This window comes from Carya illinoinensis, chromosome 15 (genome assembly GCF_018687715.1).
Source record: "Carya illinoinensis cultivar Pawnee chromosome 15, C.illinoinensisPawnee_v1, whole genome shotgun sequence".
In the NCBI taxonomy this organism is placed as follows: Eukaryota; Viridiplantae; Streptophyta; class Magnoliopsida; order Fagales; family Juglandaceae; genus Carya; species Carya illinoinensis.
The window spans coordinates 16,979,094-17,002,193 of NC_056766.1; the positions used below are offsets into that span (position 1 = coordinate 16,979,094).

Here is a 23,100-nt window from a genome sequence, read left to right on the forward strand (position 1 = left end):
ACACTAGTGCTATTCAGATTGCAACTAATTCAGTCTTCCATGAACACACCAAGCATATTAAAGTTGATTGTCATTCTATTTACGATACCTTGGAAAGTTAAGCGATAGAGTTTCTTTATATTTCTTCTGATCTCCAAGTGGCTGATGTCTTTAAAGAATGGAGTTTTTGGCCTACTAAATGAGAATGAGGCGGCACAAATGGCAGACAAGTTTTTCCAAAGAATCCCTGTTTTCTCTCTTTTAACATGCATAACACAAAACTAAGGAAGGCTTGATGACACTGCTATAAGAAAAAACACTAAGCAATTGGTAAGATTGTCAGGCTTCAAAGGTAGTACAACATGTGTGTGACGAAACATATGGCCATGATTTAAGAAAATGACTTCAATCAATGATTACCAGAATAAGAGAACACTTGAAGAAAACATACAATTAGAACATAGTGTCAAAACTTAACGTTTACATATAAATTTAGAATCAGCAGCAAGGCTCAGTACTCGGCTACAACAAGCCCCTCATGAAAAAATTGAAATCCTTAAACAACGATTTGCTGCCCCACAAAAAGCACATATCAAGGGTATCTACTACCTCTTCCTTTTCTTATCTCCAGTTGCATTGCCTCTACTGAATCCTCTTATATCATTAGTGGTATCAGCTGTGTTCTGCTTTTTCATACCTTTCCTCCCTCCAGAGCCAAACCTTGAATTTTTAGATTCCCTTTTCTTTTGTATCTTCCCCTTTCCACCGACATGTCTTGCCTTCCGTCCCTTCCCTCCAGAACGATCTCCTGGAGCCACACCGGGTCTCTTCTTATCCGACCTCTCAAAGACTTTTCCATCTTCAAAGGCTAAATCCATCTCAGCATCTTTTTCACTCCCAGCAAACCCGCTCTGCTGCCTCTGCTTCCTCCACTTCTTAACAGACTCAATGTCCTCCTTTTTCTGCTTAGCTCTCTCTTTCAGCTTTTGTGCTTGAATCTGTTTAGAGAGTCTCTTTGCCTCCCTGGCCTTCCTTCTCTCCTCAGCCTCCTCAATCCTATTCTTTTCTGCCAAAAGCCGACCTTTGACTTTCTCCATATGGAAATCTGTCTTCACCATCTCAGCATAATAGTCGGAAGGCCTCAGAAAAGGGAGCCCCATTGAATGAAGCTTTTCAAAGGCTTGCCTAGTTCCCTCCAATGCTTGGGTATAGAAAGCAAGCTCCCGTGCCAGGTCATCATTCACATCGACGTCTTGCTCTTGATTAATATCAATAGAGAGCTTGTGTATCCATCCCACATTTTCAGGCCAGCTAATATCTCCAAGTTTATCAAGGAGACCGTCTCGGTTGTATATGGAATTCTTCGCAGGTTCAGTCAATCTCACATGTTCATTTTCTTCTGACTCCGATTCAGATTGAGGTGTTTCCTCACTGCCATCTTCCAAGTTATCATCTTCCAGTCTATTCTCGTCGTAAACAATAGCTTCTTTATTGAGTACCCCCATTCAACTAACCTATCATAAATCAAAAGAAGTGCAACCATGTGAGCAGGAGAAAATATTTTGTACATTGTTTATTTGGCATAAGAAAGAAGCAAGATGTGAAAAAAAGGAGTCAAGTTACAATCGGAGATCCTGGATTCAAGGGTGTAATCAGATAATCATAAAGGCTGAATAAAATAATCGTTTCCCCACATTGACCTCTCTTTTATCTGGAAAATTCACTCAATAATATCTGGACACTATCTAATTTTTTCTCACGGTAAAGCTTCTCACTATAGACAAAGAAAAAACTTCAACCTTTTTCCTTGTTCTTTCGTACACTCCAATAGGGCTATCTCTTAAAGCCAGTTTTTTTCCAAAAACAAACTATACGTTAATAACGTTAATATCTTTTCAAATCCATATGCCGTTAATGTAAGCCTTGCTCCTAGATTCTAGAAACCACCCAAACAATACAATACGGCAATCTATTCCATACCTGTTAAAAACAAACTTGAAGATCTTTATCGGATTACTCGACACTTTGAAATGATTTGGTTAAAAACTTCCTCAACCATAAAAAGAAAAATCTAAGGAAAGCAACAGTACTATTAGAAAAAATCTTACTTACAAATACAATCTATTAAAAAATACTAACATGAAAGATATTATAACATTGAGATATTAGAGAGAGAGAGAGAGAGAGAGAGAGAGAGAGAGAGAGAGAGAGGACCTTGGATTCAGGAGTCGAATACGCGGAGTAAGGCTGAGAGGGATTGTGGGCAAGGTGCTTTGAAGGGAGGAGGGGTTGTCACAGTTTGAGAGGATGGCGACTTGGGCAACGGGAGATAGACGAAGATGAGAATCGAGAAGTGGGATGGAAGCTTAGAACATTAGGGCAGCAGACGTTAGTGTGGGTTGAAGGCTTCGTGGGCTTAAGTGGTGATGGGCCTAATGAATGAAAATATGAGTTGTAGTTGTCTGGGTTGTAATAATCGTTCTGGGCTAAGGCCCGTGATTGTAATAAAGCCACGGTGCTTATAGTGAAGTATTTCCATAAATAAGTGATATGTATAGAGGAATTAATTCGTGGGCGTGTGACAGAACTTGGGGACGGTGCTAGTGCCGGTGTCGGCGGTGGGGACGGTTGAGACTGAATTAACTACTTTTAGGGTTTAGCAATACAGAGCAAGGAGAGTAATAAGGTCCTCCCAACTAAACGACACCGTTTTCTCGGTCAACATGTCTTTTTTTTTTTTTTTTCAAGAAGAAACAATTTTGTTTAGAAGGATAACATCAACAGTTACAATAATAAAACCATGTAATCACGCATTAGCATCTAGTACGACTGTAGATTGAATAAAATCTGAACATTGAGATCATCAATGAATTGTGCCATCCACTAGACTAGCAAGTAGATGAGTTGCTTCATTCTCTTGTCTCCCAACATGAAGTACATTAGATTCTTCAAAAGAATGAAAGAATTATTTGGATCTCAAATATTATGTTCTCCTGCCTAGAATAGTTTGATTCCTTTGCGCTGATAGCTTCAATCACAGATAAAAAATTCCCTTCCAATAATAATTTAGGGAAACCCAAATGCAAGATCATCTGTAAACCCCTCAAAGCAGCCAAAACCTCAATGTCAACTTGTCGTGTTGATTTTTCCAAATGTATTTTGTTTAAATAATACTATATACAAGTTCTAAATAGACAAGCTCTGTGTAAGTTTTTTGTAAAAAGATGGCTTGCATGAAACTCGTTTATTTAGGACCGGTAAAAATCATTTATTTTTTTATAATTTCTTAACTGTTATGTATTATAATTTTTTAATACCTTTTTTATGTAATTATGTTGTTCTCTTAATAAATAATAACTAAGATGTTGATGTTCTTATATTATTTCTAAGCTAATAATAAGTTATGAAGAAAAAAATACTAATATAAACTGTTTTACATATTAAATGTATTTTTTTTCTAAAATATATATATATATTTTAAAAAATAATCTTAGAATGCACTTCGTTTTCTTATAACTTCTTTTTATTTTTTGGCCTGTTTTTTTATTTCCTATTTTCATATTTCTTACTATAATAATTTCTTCCCTATATTTTTTCTGTATGGTTTATGGCATTTTTGGATTTTCTTTTTGATGGGGATGCTAAGAGATCATAATCAAATTGTTCACAAAAGGTTCCTAATTATTTATTGTCATACTTCTTTTATTTTTCAAAAGTTCATGTAAGAATGATTGCCATCAAACTTCTTGTTGCTGAATTACCTTACTAATGAATGATGAAGGTAAAATGGATTATAAATTTTATTAGAACAATAGAGGCCCCTTATATCCAATGGATTGAGTCTTTATAAGTGTTTGGTTATTAAAGCAAATATGCTAATATTACATCTTCTTATATTGGTTGATTATTATGGCCAAGACAAGTTGTATTTAAATATCATACTTAATAAAACTTACAATTTTAGTCTTTTAATTTTCTAGTAAGAAAAATAATATTTGTAGTTTTAAAGTGTGTAAGACCCGTACACCCATTTTGAGAAAAGTAGATAAATATGGGACCTGTTTGAAAAAATTATTTTTTAATGGTTGACTCCACTTTTTTCCAACATAAGTGCATAAGACTTCTACATCCTGATACTATCTAGAATTACTTTTATAATAAATAGTTATCTCACCCCTTTTTAACTATACGATAAATATTGTGAGATTATCTAGTCGAGTTATTTTACTAGGAAACCTTATACTGTATACATCTATATAATCAATATGTGATTTGTCCATTTTATCATTCTATTTAAACACAGATAGAATGACAAAAATGATAAATCATATATTGATTAGATGAAAGTATGTGGTGTAAAGGCATCCAATGTTTACCATTTGATTTGTAAACATTGGATGCTATTATCATCATATGAAATTCTTTTAAATAATACTGTTGACACAAGTGGTGATTCTATCGATCATGTCTATCCATTTTGAAAAATGCTAGATGCAGGTGAGTTTGCGCACACTTTGCACACACCCTTGTGAAAAAAAGCTGGATGCAGGTGATGGAAGGGCTAGGTCATGCACAATTTCGTGCACAAACTCACATGTACGTAGCAGTACTGATCCATTTTACACGAATATTCATGTAAATATGAGAGATTTTAGGGATCGAATTGATCTCTTTCTTCAAAGTGTAAGTTTGGAAGTGGAGTGGTTCTAGTGTACTAGTTTAATTTGGTAGGCACTAACAGGTAATTTCTCACTAAGGTCTCATTTGAATACACAGTTTAAATGAGATAAGATAATATATTTTGAATAGTAGTAAAATTTTTAAGTTAAAATGTTATGAAATAGTTTGTAAAAAATGTGTGTTTTGATAGTGAGATGAAATGAAATAGTTTTTAATTTTTAAGATTTGAAAAATATGTGGGTTAGTCCCACTATTTTAATTCTCAACCGAATTGTGCACTGTTCATTACTATTCCTACACTATTCACTGTCAAATTTACTATTTATCATTGTTCATGCACTATACACTGTCAGATTTTACTGTTCATTACTATTTATTTAAGTTAATATTTTAAAATTTAGAAATAAAATATAGTATGTTTGGATAGAAAAAAAGTAGTACGTTACAAATGAGAAGTACTCAGTATCCAAACTTTATCTAAATTTCCTTATCTTATACTAGGTAATCATATAAATCTCATCCATAGATAATTCATCTCTCTCCATCCAAAGAATAAGTGGCTTTGCTAACATATAAATTTATTTGTTCTTTTAAGTAGAAGAGTTATCAATAATGTTTGGATATATATATATTTTTTAATGAGTAGCACTATTTAAATTTTTTTACACCACACAATATTCAAATGACATAATTTGATTTGTAAGGCCCCATTTGACTCGGTTTAATCTAATTTTAACTTGAGTCTAACATTTAAATACCTAACTCTCAAATCACTAAACTCATCTCAACTCAAAACCTCTTTACACATGAGAACTACAACCTTTTACCTTTCTCAACTCAATGCCTTTTTACAAACTGGACCCATAATCTTTTTCAACTTCCCATAAAATACATCTAAACTCATCTTAATATCTAAACGCATATAAATTCATCTTAGATAGGTTTTATAAAATTCATTTTATCATCTCAACTCACTATTATTTATACAGAACTCAATTTATCTCAACTCAACATTTAAACAGGGCATTAAGACTCATATTTTAAAATTTATCTTTCAAATTATATTATACCACGTAGACAGTGTGTGGTATAAAAGCTTTTAAATATAACTATTCTATTTTATAGGTTTAAGTTGTTCTTGAAGCTACTACCGATATTTGACCAATAGCTTATCCATTTTATTTAGATTTCCAATGAGATGTACACTAATTATTGAAGTTTCAATTTTTAGCTTTCATTGCTTTTAAAAAAAAAAAAAATTAATTTGCCCGTTTCGAATCTATTAATTTATTTATCATTTTTGACTTTTTGTGCTGCATTTATAAAAAAATTCTAAAAAAGAACATAACTTCATATGATACGTTAAATCTATTTTATAATAAAATTAATTAAACGATCTAACGTATAATATCAAGTTATGTCAATTTATAAATTTACTTTTATAAAATCTCTTTATAACTAAAGTATTTATCTTTCTATCAAGATATATGAGCAAGTCCAAACATTCATCATTTAATTAAGAGAACAGATTCAAATCATTTAAGGGCAAATAAGCCTTTAGATAGATCTTTAGTACCGCGTGCACACTTATGGTTCAAAGTCCTGAGAAATCCAAAGAGCTCGACAATCTGGCATGTCGAAGGCTCCAAATAAACATGTATCCACGGCACATGTGTACCACACTCCAATGTCACTCCCTTCATCTTTTGCTAATGTAATATTGCTCATTAATCATTAGATTAACCATTCAATATAAGATAAACGGGTTTTTACTATCAAAATTTACAATTAAAAAAATTATTTCCGACGAAAACGAGTAATCCCTTTTTCTTGTAGTGCTTATTTTAAAAATAAAAGACTCAAAATTGATAGATGATACAATATTAATATAATAGAATACAAAAAACATAAGAGCATAATATATAATATACGTAACCTTTGGCTTAAGTGGTAAAGGCTTTAGATTTGTCTGAGGTTCAAATTTCTTGTGCAAGCAATCTCTAGAAACTATTAGATTGGAAGATTTTTTCTTTAAATTATCCAATGTGTACTTGTAGAAAACTCCTTACCGATGGCCTATACACTCCCGAGATTAGTCGGGACGCTATTCCTGGACACTCGGTGCCAATAAAAAAAAATATAATATCTCTTTGACAAGTGTAGTGAGTTAGCCAGCATTTGAGAAGCAGGAGTGAATGGTATTTTTTTATTTTTTGTATCTTCTACATGCTTTCTACTCTTTTTGTTTATTTATTTATTATTTGAAAGTAACAAAGAAGCAAGTCTTTTTAACAGAGATTCCAGGAACCAGAAGCCAATGTCTAGGACGTCAAGAGTATTACATCAGATAACAGCTAAGGCAGGCACGCTACAAGATGTAATGACCATATCCCAATTCCAAACAACAGAAAAATGTTCATTAGATACATCAGAAGCAACTTGATTCCTGAATAAATTGGAAATACAACAATGCCCTCTTTTGGGGAATTAATTCTTTTCCGGTAAAGTTCTAACAATCTCACAAGAAGAAAGTTTAATCTATCACAGATTCACAACCTTATATTTCATGTACGGGATCTTTGAGAAAGCATCCATTGCAGAGAAAAAGTGCAGCTTGCTTCGACAACGAACAGACTCAAAAGCAGTGAGTCCAGTTGAGTTCACAGGACCCACTTCGTAAGCAATTTTCATTGACCACAACAATATATTCCTCACCAGATCACACACTTCAAGAGAGCGGTCAACGAAGCGCATAATCCATCGAATGGCTTTGTAACCAGATAAAAGGCGACTGGAAAAGGTTGCCGTTTGGGTATGATGCTGTTGAGCATGCCGGAAATCAGGCAACCTGCAGTATCATCCTTAAAAAGCAACAAAAACCCTTTTCAGCTAATGCTCATCTTGGCTCTCCAGGTCTTGGATTTCAACTGGCTCAGGGAAGATTTCGTTGGACAACCTTTTATGGGAAGTTGAGAATTCATGTCCACCACTTCCATGAGAGTTCACTCTCCCTGACTGTCTTAAGCCATTGATACTGGTATGGCCTGGAATGGCAGCACCCTCTGATGAGCTTTGCCGCCAGCTACCAAAGAATGCAGAACTCCAAGATCTCCTAGATGACATTGTTCGCAATCTTGCAGAGCTCGAACTCTCCTCCCTAACCACCTTTAAAGGGTTTTCCAATGCTTTGAGGATATATTTCATTGGGGGGCGTCTAGAAGGCTTGGGGTTAAGGCATGACCTGGCCACAATTGCCATCGCCCATACCTCTTCCAATAAATCCTCATCGACAATCAGAGATGGATCAACAATTTTAGTCACCAGTTCCTTGTCATATGTGCTAATATATGTAAGTATTTGTTCCAAGCACTCTTTTGTAGTGACATCATCTGATTTGCTGATGCCAAGCTTACCCGTTACAAGCTCAAGCAAGACCTTCCCAAAACAGTATATATCATAGGCACAAGTTGCCGATGATGAGCCTGTCCATTATCAAAGAAAGAAAAAACTAGTAAGTTCTCTTCTCCAAATATAATGCAGTTGGAAAGGAAAAAAATCTCTGAAATGCCAAATGCATAAAGCCTAGATAGTCACTCTCCTCACCACTTGCCAAGCTGAATGAATATCTCTGAATAACAGTCTTGCTTCATTAAAGTTGAATGAACCTAAAACTTAAGTTGAAAGGGAAGTAATAGATATTATCTACTCATTCTTCCGGTGGTCTAGAATATTTGGTCACTGAACTAATAGATGCAGATTTACAGTCCATTCCCCATGGGAATGGGTAGGTAGGGCTTATCAAGGACGATTGAAGCATATCTAGTTTACATCTTAGTCTGTTGATAAATAGAAAAATGAAATAGAGAGTATCCAGAAAATGAAAGTGAATATACGCACCAGCAGGGCCTTGTTCAGAAATTCTGCACAAGATCAAGAAGAAAATAACATTACACCTTTGAACAGAATTCAAATAATATATGTATATATATATAGCTCATCATGGATACACAACATAAAAAAACAAGGCAAATATAGAATGATGAGGTACGTACTGTGGCTTCCGCAAGAACCTTGTAAGCGCATTTTGGTGAGAATCACCATCTTGGGTATGGACCTCGCTCAGACTTCCAAGTCGCACTTCAAATTTATCATCAAGAAGGATACTGCTCGCTTGAACATCTCTTCAACAGGCAAAAAATACGATTGCATTTAATATTTGGGCTGCTGGGCATAATACTTTTAAATAAACAAGTATGAAAGATTGGCATGCCATTTACAAAGGATTATATAATTAACTTAAAATCAAAAGGCAGTTGGAATTAAATTAAAAGAGAGTGACAAAAGTATCTGTAGATAATATTTTTGTTATAAGTTTCTCTAAAGTTGGTAATAAGTAGTGCATGTTCTGTTTCCAGGATCAAATGACATCGTAAGCAACCATTGATCAGGATAACCACATACTTTAGATATAGCGTCCGAGCCATTATATGCAGATAATATTCATAATTGAGATTGTCTGAAATCAAAGCACGTGAAAAGGTTCATTGAATACTCTTGTTAGCATACTGATGTAGTAGGGACGTCTCCTTTCACCAGCATATACTCCTAAGTCTATCCATTAAAAGGCACTAAAGGTCCAACTTGAAACCATGCTTTACAACTTCATGTAGAAAAGCAGCTAGTATGTTAAAAACTCAGAAAAACTACAATTAATGTTTGAAATCTATAAACTTCATAGATCATTCTGACAATAAGGACTAATACATTTGCAGAAAATAGCTCAATATTAAAAACTCTTTTACATTGATATTGGCATTATAATCTCCATAAAAGAAAAAAGAAAAAGAAGAACTTATTCACAGCCAGGTTCTTTTATGAACGCTGAAATGAAGAACCTTTTCTCACACAAGCCAAGAGTACTGCTTTCAAAGGGTTCAAGATTTCAGCATACAAGTAACACTTTTGGGTTTAGTGTGGAAAAAACTCACGAGTATCTATGAATTTAAACACTCCCCAGGACCTTGTACCCAGAATATTTTGTAACAGCATTTCTGAGCATCAATTCACATAGAACGGATCTAGGACAATCAAGAAATCCACATCCGAGAATGATCCTCAATTTTTGGAAATCACTTAGTTTTTAATATCCCAAAAAGTATTCAGTGGAGTTTAAGTAAAAAAACATTGAAATACAGAATTTTGTCTTCTCAAGCCTTGTTTCTTCATTCAAACAAAATGAGTTAGATTTTATTTCGGCCAGAAGGTGATTTTAGATTCAAAGCAAATACAGAAAGGTAGGGAACTGAAGTCAGAACTCAGAACTCAAAATTCCTATGTACAAACTTCAACCAGAAACTCTAATTTAGTTTAATGGTTATTATTTATTAAAATTAAACAAATATAAATTAATAGCTAGTTAGGTGCCTATTTCAGTAGCATTCAAATTGGTTCATAGGGATAGCACATTAGAGACCATATAATACTTGACATGCAAAAGTTCTTCAGAACAGAGAATTGCATTCTAAGGTGCCAAAAACAAAAGTCAAATATGAGCAATTTAAATCATCACAGTTTTTTATCAGGAAAATCAAGCGATTTAAATCAGTAAACATAATGCTATTGAAAGTAAAAGATGAGAAATCAGCAATTTTTCAATTATATGACTGGAGAAAACAATGGTAGCCATAAACCAGTTCAATAATACCTGTGAATAAGAGGAGGGTTGCACTCATGATGTAGGTAAGCTAGGGCTTCAGCAGCCCCTGTTGCAATTTTCAATCTTGTAATCCAATCCAGAGACCGGAAATTGTCATCCTCAAAACCGGTAATTCTGTGCAAGGAATTTGCCAAGTCTCCATATGGCATATCTTTGTAAACCAAAAGCTTCTCATTCTCATGCTCCAAGCAGTGCCCCAATACCGGGACCAACCTAGTATGTGAAACCTTGCTGAAAAACTCCAACTCAATCATGAATGACTCTTTCTTGAAGGAACGCAAATCTACCCTTTTGACGACTACAGGGATCCCACCAACCAAAACCCCTCTGAAAAGGTCTCCGGAGTGGCCGTGTTTGATAAGATTTGCTTCACTAAAATCACCAGTGAAGTGCAGCATCTGCTCATAGGTAAATGATTCTCCCAGACCTATCATAGAAACAGGATCCGTAGGTACAGAAGGGCTGTCTCCTTCTGGCACAGGCCTAACATCTGCAGTCCCTCCTTGATTTGCAGTGGCATTATCACATGTTCTTATGATAAGTACCATGACAAATACTAAAAGCACAACGAAACCAATCCCACCAAATAACCCCCCCATTATGTATATCAATTTTTTGTTGGTCTTAGAATCTGGTTCTGGGTCTGGCAATGGTGGCTGAGTCGGCTCTGGGGCTCCAAAATTATCAAAATTTAAGCCTTGCTCGGCATAAAACCGTCTACAGTCCTCCGAACTCCTCTGACCAGGAATCATCTGAAGACAATTTCTATCAAGAGTAGCATTGGCTTCAGCATCAAGTACCTTGCCTTGGAAATAGTTCCCAGACAAATCAGCTGCACGAAACTTCCTTAGAGATGATAAATTCAGAGCTCCATACAACTGATTGTTTGAGAGATTGAACACAGCTCCATACATCAGCAAACCATCCGGCAACGACCCGGATAAAGAATTCATGCTGAGGTCGAGATCTTCCAATTGAGAAAGGCCACCCAATGGACCAGGTATTGAAGAAGAGAAACTATTGTTAGCAAGATTCAAGTACTGAAGACTAGAAAGGTTACCCAGACCAGCTGGAATGGACCCAGATAAGAAGTTTGAATAAAGGTTAAGCCTGGTAAGCTTGCCAAGAGACTCGAAACGAGAAGGGATTGCCCCAGTAAGTGTATTCTGCGAAAGATCGAGAACTAGCAGTTCCGATAACTGTCCCAATGCAGGAGATACGACACCAGTAAGACTGTTATCAGACAAATACAAATAATTCAATCTACTCAAGTTACCGAGAGACGAAGGAATCGGACCCAGCACCGAGCAGAACCGGAGATCGAGCACTCGGAGCGCATCAAGTCTCAGGCCGAACCAGTCGGGAATAGGTCCAGGAAGCGAAAACCCAGAAGCATTGAACGACTGCAAGAGGGGCAGATCGGCCAGCGAGTCAACAGCGAAACTTGCATTTGCTCGTCCGAGACGAGTTCTTCTTAGCCCGGAGACATTGACCTCCACCACGCTGCCGTTCTGGCACCGGACTCCTTTCCATTTCAAGCACGGGTCGGCCTTGATGGGCCAGTCCTTGCCTCTGAGTCCCAGCGATGACCGTAGGCCGATTAACGCTGACCGTTCGATGCTAGAGTTCAACGGCACCTGTTGCTGAGCTACCCCATACTGAATCAACACGACCATCAATATCGCCACCTTAACCAGTCGTCGTTGAGCTTCTTCCATGGCTGTTTGTGATAATGTCAAGTTAATGTTGCTCATGGTCTACGGAGGTCCATCTTGGTCTCGCTCTCTCGTGAACAATTAATTTGGCCACAGGCCACACCTTCGCAGGTACGCAAAATAATACTAAAAAAACACGCTTATTTATTGTGCTCTGCGAAATTCCTTAACCCCTAATCACGAGCTTTGATTCTGCATTCGATGCCGTTCCGCTGTCCAACTCACCCAACAGAATTCTTAACTATACAACAAAGAAATATCTCCCCTCCCTCCCTCTCTCTCTCTCTCTCTCTCTCTCTCTCTCTGGTCCTTTCTTGGGTCCAAGTCAGGCTAATCTGAAATACATTAATGGCGAAAATTGGTGTGTCCCAACTGCCATGGCTCTGTACTGCAACGCCAACGCAATACTGGGTTAACCTCAGACAGTCGGCCTGGAAATGGGCCAGCTGAAAGTTGAGTAGTTCGAGAAAGCTTGCAAAGCCTCAAGCCATGGCTACTACTGCTTTGGGTAGGTCTCTCTTCTGGGTTACTTCATCATGGTTAGTTGACTTCCTGCTAAAATTCCGGTCAGAGAAAAAGATTTAGGCAGGCAGCTCCCGCCCTCCACAGATGAACAAATCATTCACCGTGGTGTGCTCTGGAGGGCCATGTGGACGTGACATCAGTGTGTTTGATAGCTGACTATTCAAAGGGGTTTTTTTCCTTTCCTTTCTTTCTTCATGGGTAGTCTTTGATTTTAACATTTTCTTGATTGGATTCTTTTGGGGTGAATTTGATGGCCTATAATGGTTGTTTTTCCAAATGAATGATTTGAGTTGTACTCATTTGGCTCCACTTTAAATTGGGTTTTAGGGTTTCATTATACCTCTTTTGATCATATAATTATTACTTGGAATGGGTCCAATCATTTAGGATAAACTTGCTTAGCTATTTGTCTTTGGATTGGAATCATGTTTAATACTTTTAATTTTTTTTTTTTATATATAGTTCCTATTGCAATCTATCTCGTTAATGGGCAATGGCTCTCTAATACGATAACACCTCCCACTTTTGCATCTCCACTAGACCTAATTGTCTAAAAAGAGAAAAGAAAATAGAAATTATTTTCCAAACCCCCCATCTCATAATCTTCTAATATTTATTTTTAACTTATATACTTTTTTACATTAACCATTTAAATAAAAAAAAATATTTTAGATATCATGTAATTAGTGTGACTTAAAATGGATAAATTCAGGATAAAGAATAATATTTTTTTAAAATTAAAGTTTTATTTTACACACTCAAATTATCACATTTTTTAAATCACACCCCAAATTATGATCATATTTCCTTATATGTTTTTTTTCCTAAGATAAAAAAAAAAAAAAAAAAAGTGAAAATCAATTTGCAGAAAATGGAAAAAAATAAATGAGAAATGATAATTATAATAATGAGTGCGTAAGTGCTGTGTAATAATTTTAAAAAAATAAATAAATATCAAATTTATATAAAAATAATAATTTTTAATAATAAATTTTATTATTTTTCAAAACGACTATATAATATTTACATAATCTACAACAATACATAACATTACTCGTGTGCCATAAAAATGAATACAACATTTCTTTGGGATAAGTCCACGTGAAAACATCCTTTTCCATGGGCAAAAACAGGGGTTGTTTAAAGTTCGTTTCTACTAAACGTTGTCGCGACTCCGAAGATGCGAAACCCATCACATAAACATTTTTTCCATTTAATTGATACGTTTGTCCGTGGAAAAGTTCTCATTTTTAACCAATAATTTCAAAGGATCAAATTCCTTTGCTTTTTCGTTGGGAGTTTTAGCATATAATTAAGTGATAAAAAGTGCACACATAAAATGTAATATTCATGGAGTCTTACGTAAGATGAAATAGATATGATAGAAGTTGATGCATTTCTCCGGCATGACTAAAGACCAATAACATAGTTGAATCGTCCTCGATGTTGACTCGTTGATACGGTTCTTGGATACTCATTCATGGAATAAATAGTAAAGAAATATCGAAATTTACGTGATTCAATATAAAAGTTTAAGTCGGTGGATTGTTTAGGAACAAAATTCACTATATTAAGTGAGTTCACATTCTCTCTTGGGACCCAATTCATCCTAACTACCAAGAAGATAACCTTGTGAGAGTCCATAAGATGAAGACAACTATCATTTAAATATCAAATAAGCCCTTCATCCCAAGACTTAAATTTTGAATAGTAGATAAATCTACTATTACATAATAACAGACATCTCATAGGCTCTCTATATATAAAAAATCCACTTATGTGAAGATATATCTGATTCATTAGTATTGAAGGTAGTTTTCTACTTTAATTACTAACTTAGGCATAAGAGGTATTCCCACGAACCTCCATGCCACTCTACTATTTGGTTATAGGTGAAACACGTCCATAAAACTTTCATTAAACAAGTTTACTTGGCTTATCTCTTTTTATTGTTGACAATGAGTTTCCAATAGTTGAACCTTAGTTCATTTAGTATCCAACAAATGAGAAACATAGTTATCAGTAATACTGAATACTATATATTTTTTTTATCTATTGCATTATCACTGAAAGTGTAATACACTACAAGAAAAATGGCTTTTTGCGGTCAATTTATAGCGACGAAAAGACTATTAGCAACCAAAATTAGTTGCTAATAATCTTTTCGTCGCTATAAATTGACCGCAAAAGGCCATTTTTCTTGTAGTGAATACATAAACATGATTTTTTATTTTTAAATTGCATTTGATAGTATCATTTTGGACCAAATACAATCATAAATAGTAAGGGACCTATCAAAATTACTATTAAAGATCATTGTAAACATGTTATAAAACCCAGTTAAACTTCATAAGAAATCAAGTGGGACTTGACACTCAATGGACTTTTATCAAATTTTCATGCATACTCAATACTCATTAAAAAAATTCATAAACTACACTCTCATCTTACTCTTAAGATTCTATGCTTATGTGGATTTGTTCATCAGTATAAATTAGGTGCATTAGTATATTAAGATAACAAACAAGATGAGAATTTGATACAGGGCAATAACATCTATAAACTATGAGTAATGTTCGACACAGTTTTAAGATATGTTGCATACTCTATTTAAAAAAAAAAAAAGAGTTTATTATTAAAACATATTTTCTTTTTTATGTTAATTTCAAATTTAATCAATTTTCAAAAGAAGATAAGCACAGTTTTATGACTTAGGTTATATTCGGTTGTTGAAACAAATTAAATTCATTCCAAATCAATCATTGATTAGACTTACTACTTTTTTAATTTTCTATAAAAAAGTTAAATCATCTCAACTTACTTTATATATACATTTCAATCAAAAAGATTAAATCCCGCTCAATTTAAATATATTAAACTTAATAAAATTTAAAAAATATCACTATTCACAGCTCAACTTATCTTAACCTCAAGACGCAATATGTAATTATAATATAGAAGAGTAGCATTTTCTTTCCAATATGGGTGACTCTATAGCCATAGTTAAAGGCTACCTCTAGTTGCTTTTGTATTTTTTTAATTTTCTTTAGAGTAATGTTACATACAATTCTCATTTGGAAACTGTTTATACAAGCTTGAATAATTTTGTCTATAAAAACTTTTTAAAATTATAATAATATCCCTCTCAACTTACAATAATTTCTATTTAATAAAATATATCAATAGTTGTGAATACACAATCTTTACTTAAAGACTGAAAATAAAATTTCTCTTTTTTTATATTTATTTTTTTAATATTTTAAAATATTTATTAAAATAATTACAATAATATTAAAAAAATTTACTTAATTATTAAATTAAAAAATAATAATAATAAAATAAAAAATTTCAACGATAATTATCGGTAGAAGCCGCTGGCGTAAAGAGCGATTTTCCAATATGGAAAGTGCTGGCCTGCCAAATAGTGACCGAAAGGCACTGAAATTTTGACTGACGTGGCATTTTCCAAGTCTTAGTTCAACGTGGCCCCGACAAGTCTCATCTCTCACGTCGATATTGACTACTACGTCTTATCTATTAATTATCAACTGTTTTTTCGAATTATTTCTGGTCTTTGCCCACATAAATATCCAACGTTAATAATTGATTAAATTTTAAAACAAAGCAATAAATATTAAAATATAAATATAAATGTATTTTATTAGAAACTATTTTAAACTATTTTAAATTATTAAATACACTATTACATTTCTTACATCAGTTTAAATTATTTTCAAATTGTAAAAATCAGTATTCATCCGAATTTCAACCCAGATCATAACACATGTTAAACTTGGTCAAGAACCCAACTTGCGTTTAAAATTCGAGTTTCAAACTAGATAAACCTGGATACCAGATACAGAATTTGGATGAACACGCTGTCTGTTTAGATTTATAAAATATTTTATTTGATCTCATCTCATAATTATAATTTTTTTAAATTTTTATATAAAATATAATAAATAAATAAATTTTTTTAAATTTTAAAATAATAATAATATTAAAAAATAATATTTTATTTAATTTTTATTTTTTACTTAAAATTATTTCATGAATCGAGACATGGGTAGATAATCTAAACTCCCCAAAGACAAATATATGTTGGTTGCAATTTCTTATCATTTAGCTCTATTGATTTTATATATCAACACGTAGACAGAGGAACAAAGCTGCAAAATAATTTAGAAAATCAGAAAATATATATATATATATATATATTGAAAAATGCTTGTGTGCCTCTTCCCTATGCCCCTTCAAAGTGACCGCTGGTCACAAAAATTTTTTTTTTTAATTTTTTTTTTACTTAGTGATTAAGGAATTGTTTTTAAGTGTATTGATATTTTTTTTATATTTTTTAAAAATATTTAAATATATTAAAAAAATATGAAAAGAAAAAAAAAAAAAAAAAAAAAATGACCGTGCGGTCAAATGGAGCGGTGCACTCTGGGCGGCAGAGTAGCACCGTCCATATATATTTATATATTTTGACTCACCAATATTATTAATGGACGAGGACGAAGACCAAGATACTGACAACCTCATACAAAGGAAGGAAATTGGAACAAAGGTACGTAAGGTTCATGCATTTCCCTAGAAAAACATACTGAAAATACGTGTCGGAATTGGTTTTCTCTTGTTCCCTTTGGAAATTTGTTATGAACACTACAACATACGTACACAACTTGATTTTTCTGAGCCATATTATATAAGAAGACGAAGGCCTCGATGGAAACACGATAACGTACGGTAGATTTTTGTGGCAGCCACTACACATAATAATGCCAATTTGACTCGGTCTAAAGGCGATACTTACACACACACACACACATATATATATATATATATATATATATAATTGGTGTATGGCTTAGGGTTTTATCATAAGCCAATCCTGTTTTTTTTCTCCCATGATGTGCGGTCACACACACGTACACATGTACATAGAATATTCAAATTTCACAAGATGACATAAATATGGTCAATAATGGGAAACATCAATCTCTAGTACTACTGCATGAAATTGTAGTAGAAAATCTAATTTTTAATTTTAAAATTTAAAATTTATAATTTAAGTAATAAATTTTATTATTAAGAATATATTTACTATTTAAAAAATATATATTTAAAACACTTTTAAACATATTATATTTATTTAGAAATAAATTAAAAAAATTTTTAGATAGAAATGATAATTATTTTTTTTTAAATTATGACCATATCTTTCAAAATTTGTAAGTTGTAATTATTTTAAAGTTGTATAGATATTTTTACCAATTGATAGCTTTTTAAGATTCGAACTATATTCAGCATTATTTAGAAAAGCATGTTTGAAAAAAAAATTGATTTTCCTCAAACGTACTTTATAGCTTATTTAAGATTAAAAAGTACTTTAATATACATATATATAACACTCAAACAATTTAATTTTTCCATTAAAAAACTTTTAAGACTATTTAAACACTTTTTAAGACTTCTACTGCAATCCTAAATTGGTCTATGTCTATATATGTGTGTGTTATTTTTCTTTATGAAAAATGCAAAAAAGCGAAAAAAAGTATAATTAAGATTCATTGGGTAATTTATTCCATCTTTTATAGGCAATAACATTGGAACCATCTTTGAACTTCCCCTCTTAAGTTGAAGGAAACCTCTTTGATCTTAGAATATTCATTGAAACTTGGTCACGGAACTGTTTGAGAATTGATAAGACCAATACCTAACTAAGGAACACATGTCTGCATTCTTTGTTCTTTTTGACTCTATATGCGTTATATATATATATGCTTCTTTTTTAATATATATACGTATATTATATTATAAATGGCTATAAGTCCTTAAAAAATCAATACTACATATGGAAATGGCTATTAAATATTTCCTATGAGTTGGGTTGTTTCTAGCTTCTAGGGGTGAGTTAAGGGATGTTCGGTAATGTTTTTCATCTAATCTCATTTCATCTTATCTCATCCTATCTCATAATTCATTTCTAAATATTACTCAAAATCAAATACTTTTAAGCTAATTATTACAATTTTTTCAAACTAATCGTTACAACTTTTATAAATTTTTAAATAAATTATAAAAAATAATTCACCCTTTTCAAATTTCAAAACAAATATCATATTAAAAAATTATATTATAATAATATTTTAACTTTATAATATTTTTATTCAACTTTTTCTTTCTCCTTATCTAAAACCCCATAAAACATCCTAATTCAAACTGTTTATTGATTTCTCATCTCATCTTATTCTCTAAGTATCTCCTTAGTTAGCATAGTCAGCATTCCAGTTAGCTACTACATATATACCATTATGTATAAATATTAGAGCTAGTTAGTCAGTATAGATTCAATATTGCATACATGCATGATATGATTTATCATTTTGGTGTTCATGACATTAACACAATTACAATTAGTTTACAAAATAATAGTTATTAGATTTGCCTACTTCATCTTCTTGGATGTTTAGTAGTTTTCATTGGTTTCTTACTATTGTTTATCATGACTTTACTCGTATATATACTACATGGATATATATTTATCACGCATGCAAGCCAAGCCAAATTCGACACTCATTCCAAATTCTTAGCTTTTAGACACTCAATTTGATAGAAAAAAGTCAGAATTGTGAGGAGCAGTGACAATAATGGAACTGAATTCTAGTATCTTAATTCTTTTTATGCATCTAAAATAATATTTACATCAACGAAGTTCATGGGTAACCACTTATTAGATATGGGAAGAGCTCTTATTTTTTAAGCCAATCTACCCCTTATTCATTTTTTGTATGACTGTATTTAGACTGCTGAATATCTCTCCCCCCTTCTTTTTTTCTCACACGAAACCATAATTGGCATTAATCACAAACATGGCCTTCAGCCATTACAATAGTTTGATACAATCAGCTACACAATCAATATCAATTAATTCATGCTCCATAATCACAACCTACTATGCCAATTTGTGAGCAGCATCATTGAGATCCCTCTTCATATGTTCAGTTTTCCAAGTAATATCAGCCAATAATTGATGCATATCAGAAACAAAATGGTGAAGTTTCTCTGCATTAGACTCCTTTAGGCATCTCATTACATTCACTACTTGACTTGAATCCCCCTCAAATAGCACATAATCCAATTGAAGTTCTATACAAAAAATAGCGGCAATAAGTAAACCCTTAGCTTCTGAAATTGTTGGATCAACACAGTAGAACATGGGCTGCATCAAACTTGCAAGGATAGAACCCAAATCATCTCTAACAATTACTCCAATACCAATCTTGTCACGTTCATTTCTGATTGCCACATCCCAGTTAACTTTGATCCAATTGGGCAAAGAAGCTTCACGATGAAGTGTAGTAGGTTGATTATGAATTTATGTCACGGGCTGTTATTGCAGTGCAGTTCAAAAATCCTCAAAAGCTTTGATAGCTTGCCCATGAACCATAGTTTGTTCTTGAAAAGAGCCATCATGTATGGAGGTACTCCTTCTAAACCATATAAATCTGGCTAAAATAGCAAAAAATATACCAAGTCTTGGCTTGACAACCTATCTGACAGCTACTTAAATATACTAATGTAAATTGTTGTAGTAAACCTTCATTCATTTCTGTAGTCACCTTAGGGTTTAGTTCTTTTAAACAATCACCAATCTGAAAAGGTTGTGTAGAGGTAAAAAGAGACCAATAGAATTGTGTAAAAACACTGCCTATCCTATGAAAGGTAGTGTGCAAGAGTCCATGTTCATTTGCTACTTGTAGGATCTTATTTCTCTTCGTTCATTGACTTGCACATAGGTGGAAAATCTTTGTGTTCCTATCCCCATTTTGTAGACAATGGACTTTAGCCCTCTACTTCCATTTCAAGTGTAAGCTTTTTTGAATACTGTTGATTTCCCTTTGGAGTTTCTTTACTTCCTCAACAGATGATGTTGTCAAATTAGTCTGCATAACCTCTAACTTTGTAAGTTTCTCTTGCAATGCTTGATCAAAAATTGAACCTTTACATTGAGCCTATCTTTTTAAAGATTTCATATAGCAACCAAGTTTCTTTGAGAGGGAATTAAGGCAACCTGCTTGCATCCAAGCATTTTTAACAACCTCACCAAAATTTTCATAACAAGACCAACTAGTTTCAAACCTACTCACCCTATTGGTAGAAACTGAGTGTCTATATTGGTATTCCTCATATAGTAAAATAAGATAGTGATCAAAAGTTATTGAAGGTAGTACCTTTATATCTCCATCCACAAATTCATCACACTAGGTAGTTGAGGCCACAACTCTATCAATCCTTTCTTTAGTAAAATAGTCATCTGTTTTGTTATTGGACCAAGTAAAATTCCCTTGCGAGAATCCCAAATCATGAAACTGACAATCATATAAAACATCATTAAACATACTTATCTGCTTATGACTCCTTCCAGCACCACCATCCTTTTCATTATGAAATAAAATTTCATTAAAGTCACCAATGCAAAGCCACATCTGTGGATTCAAAGAATGAAGATGGCATAGAATACTATAACTAGCTTCCACTCTCTTATTAGTAATAGGATGACCATAAAAGCAAGTGAGCATCTATGGAGGTTTTGGGGTATTAGCAATCTAGCAGTTTATGTGTCTTTCTGAGAAACTGTGAATTTCTAAGGGTATGTCATTTTTCCATAATAAAGCAAGACCACCTTCACGTCCAAATCCATCAATAGTAAATATGTTCTAAAAATCCAAACAATACTTCAACTTTTCCAACTTTGTTTTATGTATTTTAATTTCCATGAGAAATAAAATATTAAGTTCTTTTATCCTTAACTATAAGGTCAAGGTTATGAATTGTCCGAGGGTTACTAAGCCTTCAATAGTTCCAACTTGAAAGCTTCATTTCTCTTGGTGGGACTGGCTTCCAGCCTCCACTAATATATTCAAAGATCTTTGTTTTCTTGTCAATTTCACCTTATGATTTATAGTTGAGGGACCCATAGGTAAAGACTTCATTTTTCCAACTGCAGTGATAAATTTTGTATGGTGTTTATCATCAATATCAACAGGCAATCTAGCCTTATTCTTCAATTTCTACAACTCACCTACTATCCCACCATCAATAATGGGATCAGTTACAGGGGGTGAGATATATATTTGTTGGAATAGAAGAGGATCAAATGTTCGCCTCAGGAGCATATATGGTAATTGGTGCAATTACTTCATTTGCAGTTGAGACAGATTAGAAAGTTGTTTTTTCTGATAAGTAGCCAATCCTAGTTAGTAGTGGAGAATTTGCATGCTGCCACATCACCTTCTCCTATTCAACTACTAGGTAATTTTCATTGTAGTTTGTAGAATGACTTTAAGAAGATAACTGCATACCAGGTTGAATGTTGAGAGGCTGTCTTGATCTTCTAGGAATGAATTTCCCCACACCACCATGAGAAGTAGTAGCCTTCATCCATGATCCATATTGTAGATTAGGGATGGAAGAAGTTGTCATCTCTAGTTTTGTCTAATAAGTCTCCTAATCCTGAGCTTGATCTTCATTCTTTCAAGCCTTCATATTTTCATTTCAAAATCCGTGGTTGTCTTTGTTATATATGCTTGTAATCTTTCTCATAATCATTTTCAATAGAGCTCGCAAATGTGTTTTTATTGGCTATCCCTTCGCTATCTAAGGCCATAAATATTTTGATATGACTACTCATACTTTCTTTATTTCTCTCATTATTTATTTTGTTTTTGAAAATATGTTTCTTTGTAAAACATCTCCCACACCTTCCACTTCTTCTACAAACATTTTTTTTTTTTCATATTTGACCTGATTAACATATTTTGGACCAACTAGCTCTAGGCTTGAGTGGTATGCTATATTTTTGTTATTAATCTTTTAACTCTTACAATAACAATACTAGATAGGAAATTAGAGCATCTATAATTGATGATTTTGCTATTTGTGTGCAACAAAGAATCTATAACATTGGACTGAAAAATTTGGAGCAACATGAGCTTCAAGATTGTGGAAGACTCAAGACAAGAAGATATATATATATATATATATATATTCCATGTATCAGTTAAACAGAAATTGGTGTTGTTGCCTTTAAATTTTAGTTTACATAATGTTCAAAACATGAAATGCTAGTGTAAGTTCAAATCACATACGTATTCTTCAACATCAGTTGGTTTGGACCCACTTGTTCTCCCATATGTAATTCATGATTCTTCATCATCTCCTACATTCTCTATTGACAAATTTATTCTTACATTCTCTAATATAACAAATTTCAATTCTTTACCTTCCACTACATATTAACTATCTGTTGTTCATCTTGTTCCAAATATTATTTTATTTTAAACTATTCCTCTTCACTTGATCCTTCAATTCCCATTTTATCAGATTTTTTTTCCCAAAAATAAAGTCTCAGCTTCACATATTCCCTTTTCTCTTTCCTTAACTTCACATTTTGAAGTTTGAACCGACCTTTTATCACCAAGC

General features: G+C 33.2%; 2 protein-coding genes and 1 non-coding gene across 4 annotated transcripts; all 3 read right to left on the reverse strand.

Annotated features, from left to right (window-relative positions):
* Window positions 1–404: 404 nt before the first annotated feature.
* On the reverse strand, window positions 405–2,350 carry LOC122297666 (probable rRNA-processing protein EBP2 homolog). Of its 2 annotated transcripts, XM_043107801.1 has the most exons (3): window positions 2,194–2,339; window positions 1,960–2,050; window positions 405–1,493 (listed from the first exon to the last, which is right to left on the reverse strand). In XM_043107801.1, exon 3 carries the CDS (start codon window positions 1,482–1,484, stop codon window positions 585–587), a length of 900 nt encoding a protein of 299 aa, XP_042963735.1. In that variant the 5' UTR covers window positions 1,485–1,493; window positions 1,960–2,050; window positions 2,194–2,339; the 3' UTR covers window positions 405–584. The 2 variants fall into 2 exon arrangements, with proteins under 2 accessions (XP_042963735.1, XP_042963734.1); XM_043107800.1 differs by lacking the exon at window positions 1,960–2,050 and having other exon boundaries at window positions 2,194–2,350.
* Window positions 2,351–6,944: 4,594 nt separating this feature from the next.
* Window positions 6,945–12,844, reverse strand: LOC122296194 (probable LRR receptor-like serine/threonine-protein kinase At2g16250). The gene is made up of 4 exons (XM_043105685.1): window positions 10,364–12,844; window positions 8,712–8,840; window positions 8,557–8,579; window positions 6,945–8,141 (listed from the first exon to the last, which is right to left on the reverse strand). Exons 1-4 carry the CDS (start codon window positions 12,127–12,129, stop codon window positions 7,549–7,551), a joined length of 2,511 nt encoding a protein of 836 aa, XP_042961619.1. The 5' UTR covers window positions 12,130–12,844; the 3' UTR covers window positions 6,945–7,548.
* LOC122298046 lies at window positions 9,054–9,170 on the reverse strand. The gene has a single exon (XR_006239102.1). It is a non-coding gene; the product is annotated as a small nucleolar RNA snoR80 (small nucleolar RNA).
* Window positions 12,845–23,100: the final 10,256 nt, after the last annotated feature.

Excerpts from the sequence above, each read along its gene's own strand:
- LOC122297666 (XM_043107800.1), bottom strand. The coding sequence starts at position 1,484 with ATGGGGGTACTCAATAAAGAAGCTATTGTTTACGACGAGAATAGACTG.
- LOC122296194 (XM_043105685.1), bottom strand. The coding sequence starts at position 12,129 with ATGAGCAACATTAACTTGACATTATCACAAACAGCCATGGAAGAAGCT. Across the intron at positions 8,841-10,363 it reads AACCCTCCTCTTATTCACAG|AGATGTTCAAGCGAGCAGTA; the intron begins GTATTATTGAAC and ends TGCCTGTTGAAG. Across the intron at positions 8,142-8,556 it reads TTCTGAACAAGGCCCTGCTG|GCTCATCATCGGCAACTTGT; the intron begins GTGCGTATATTC and ends GATAATGGACAG.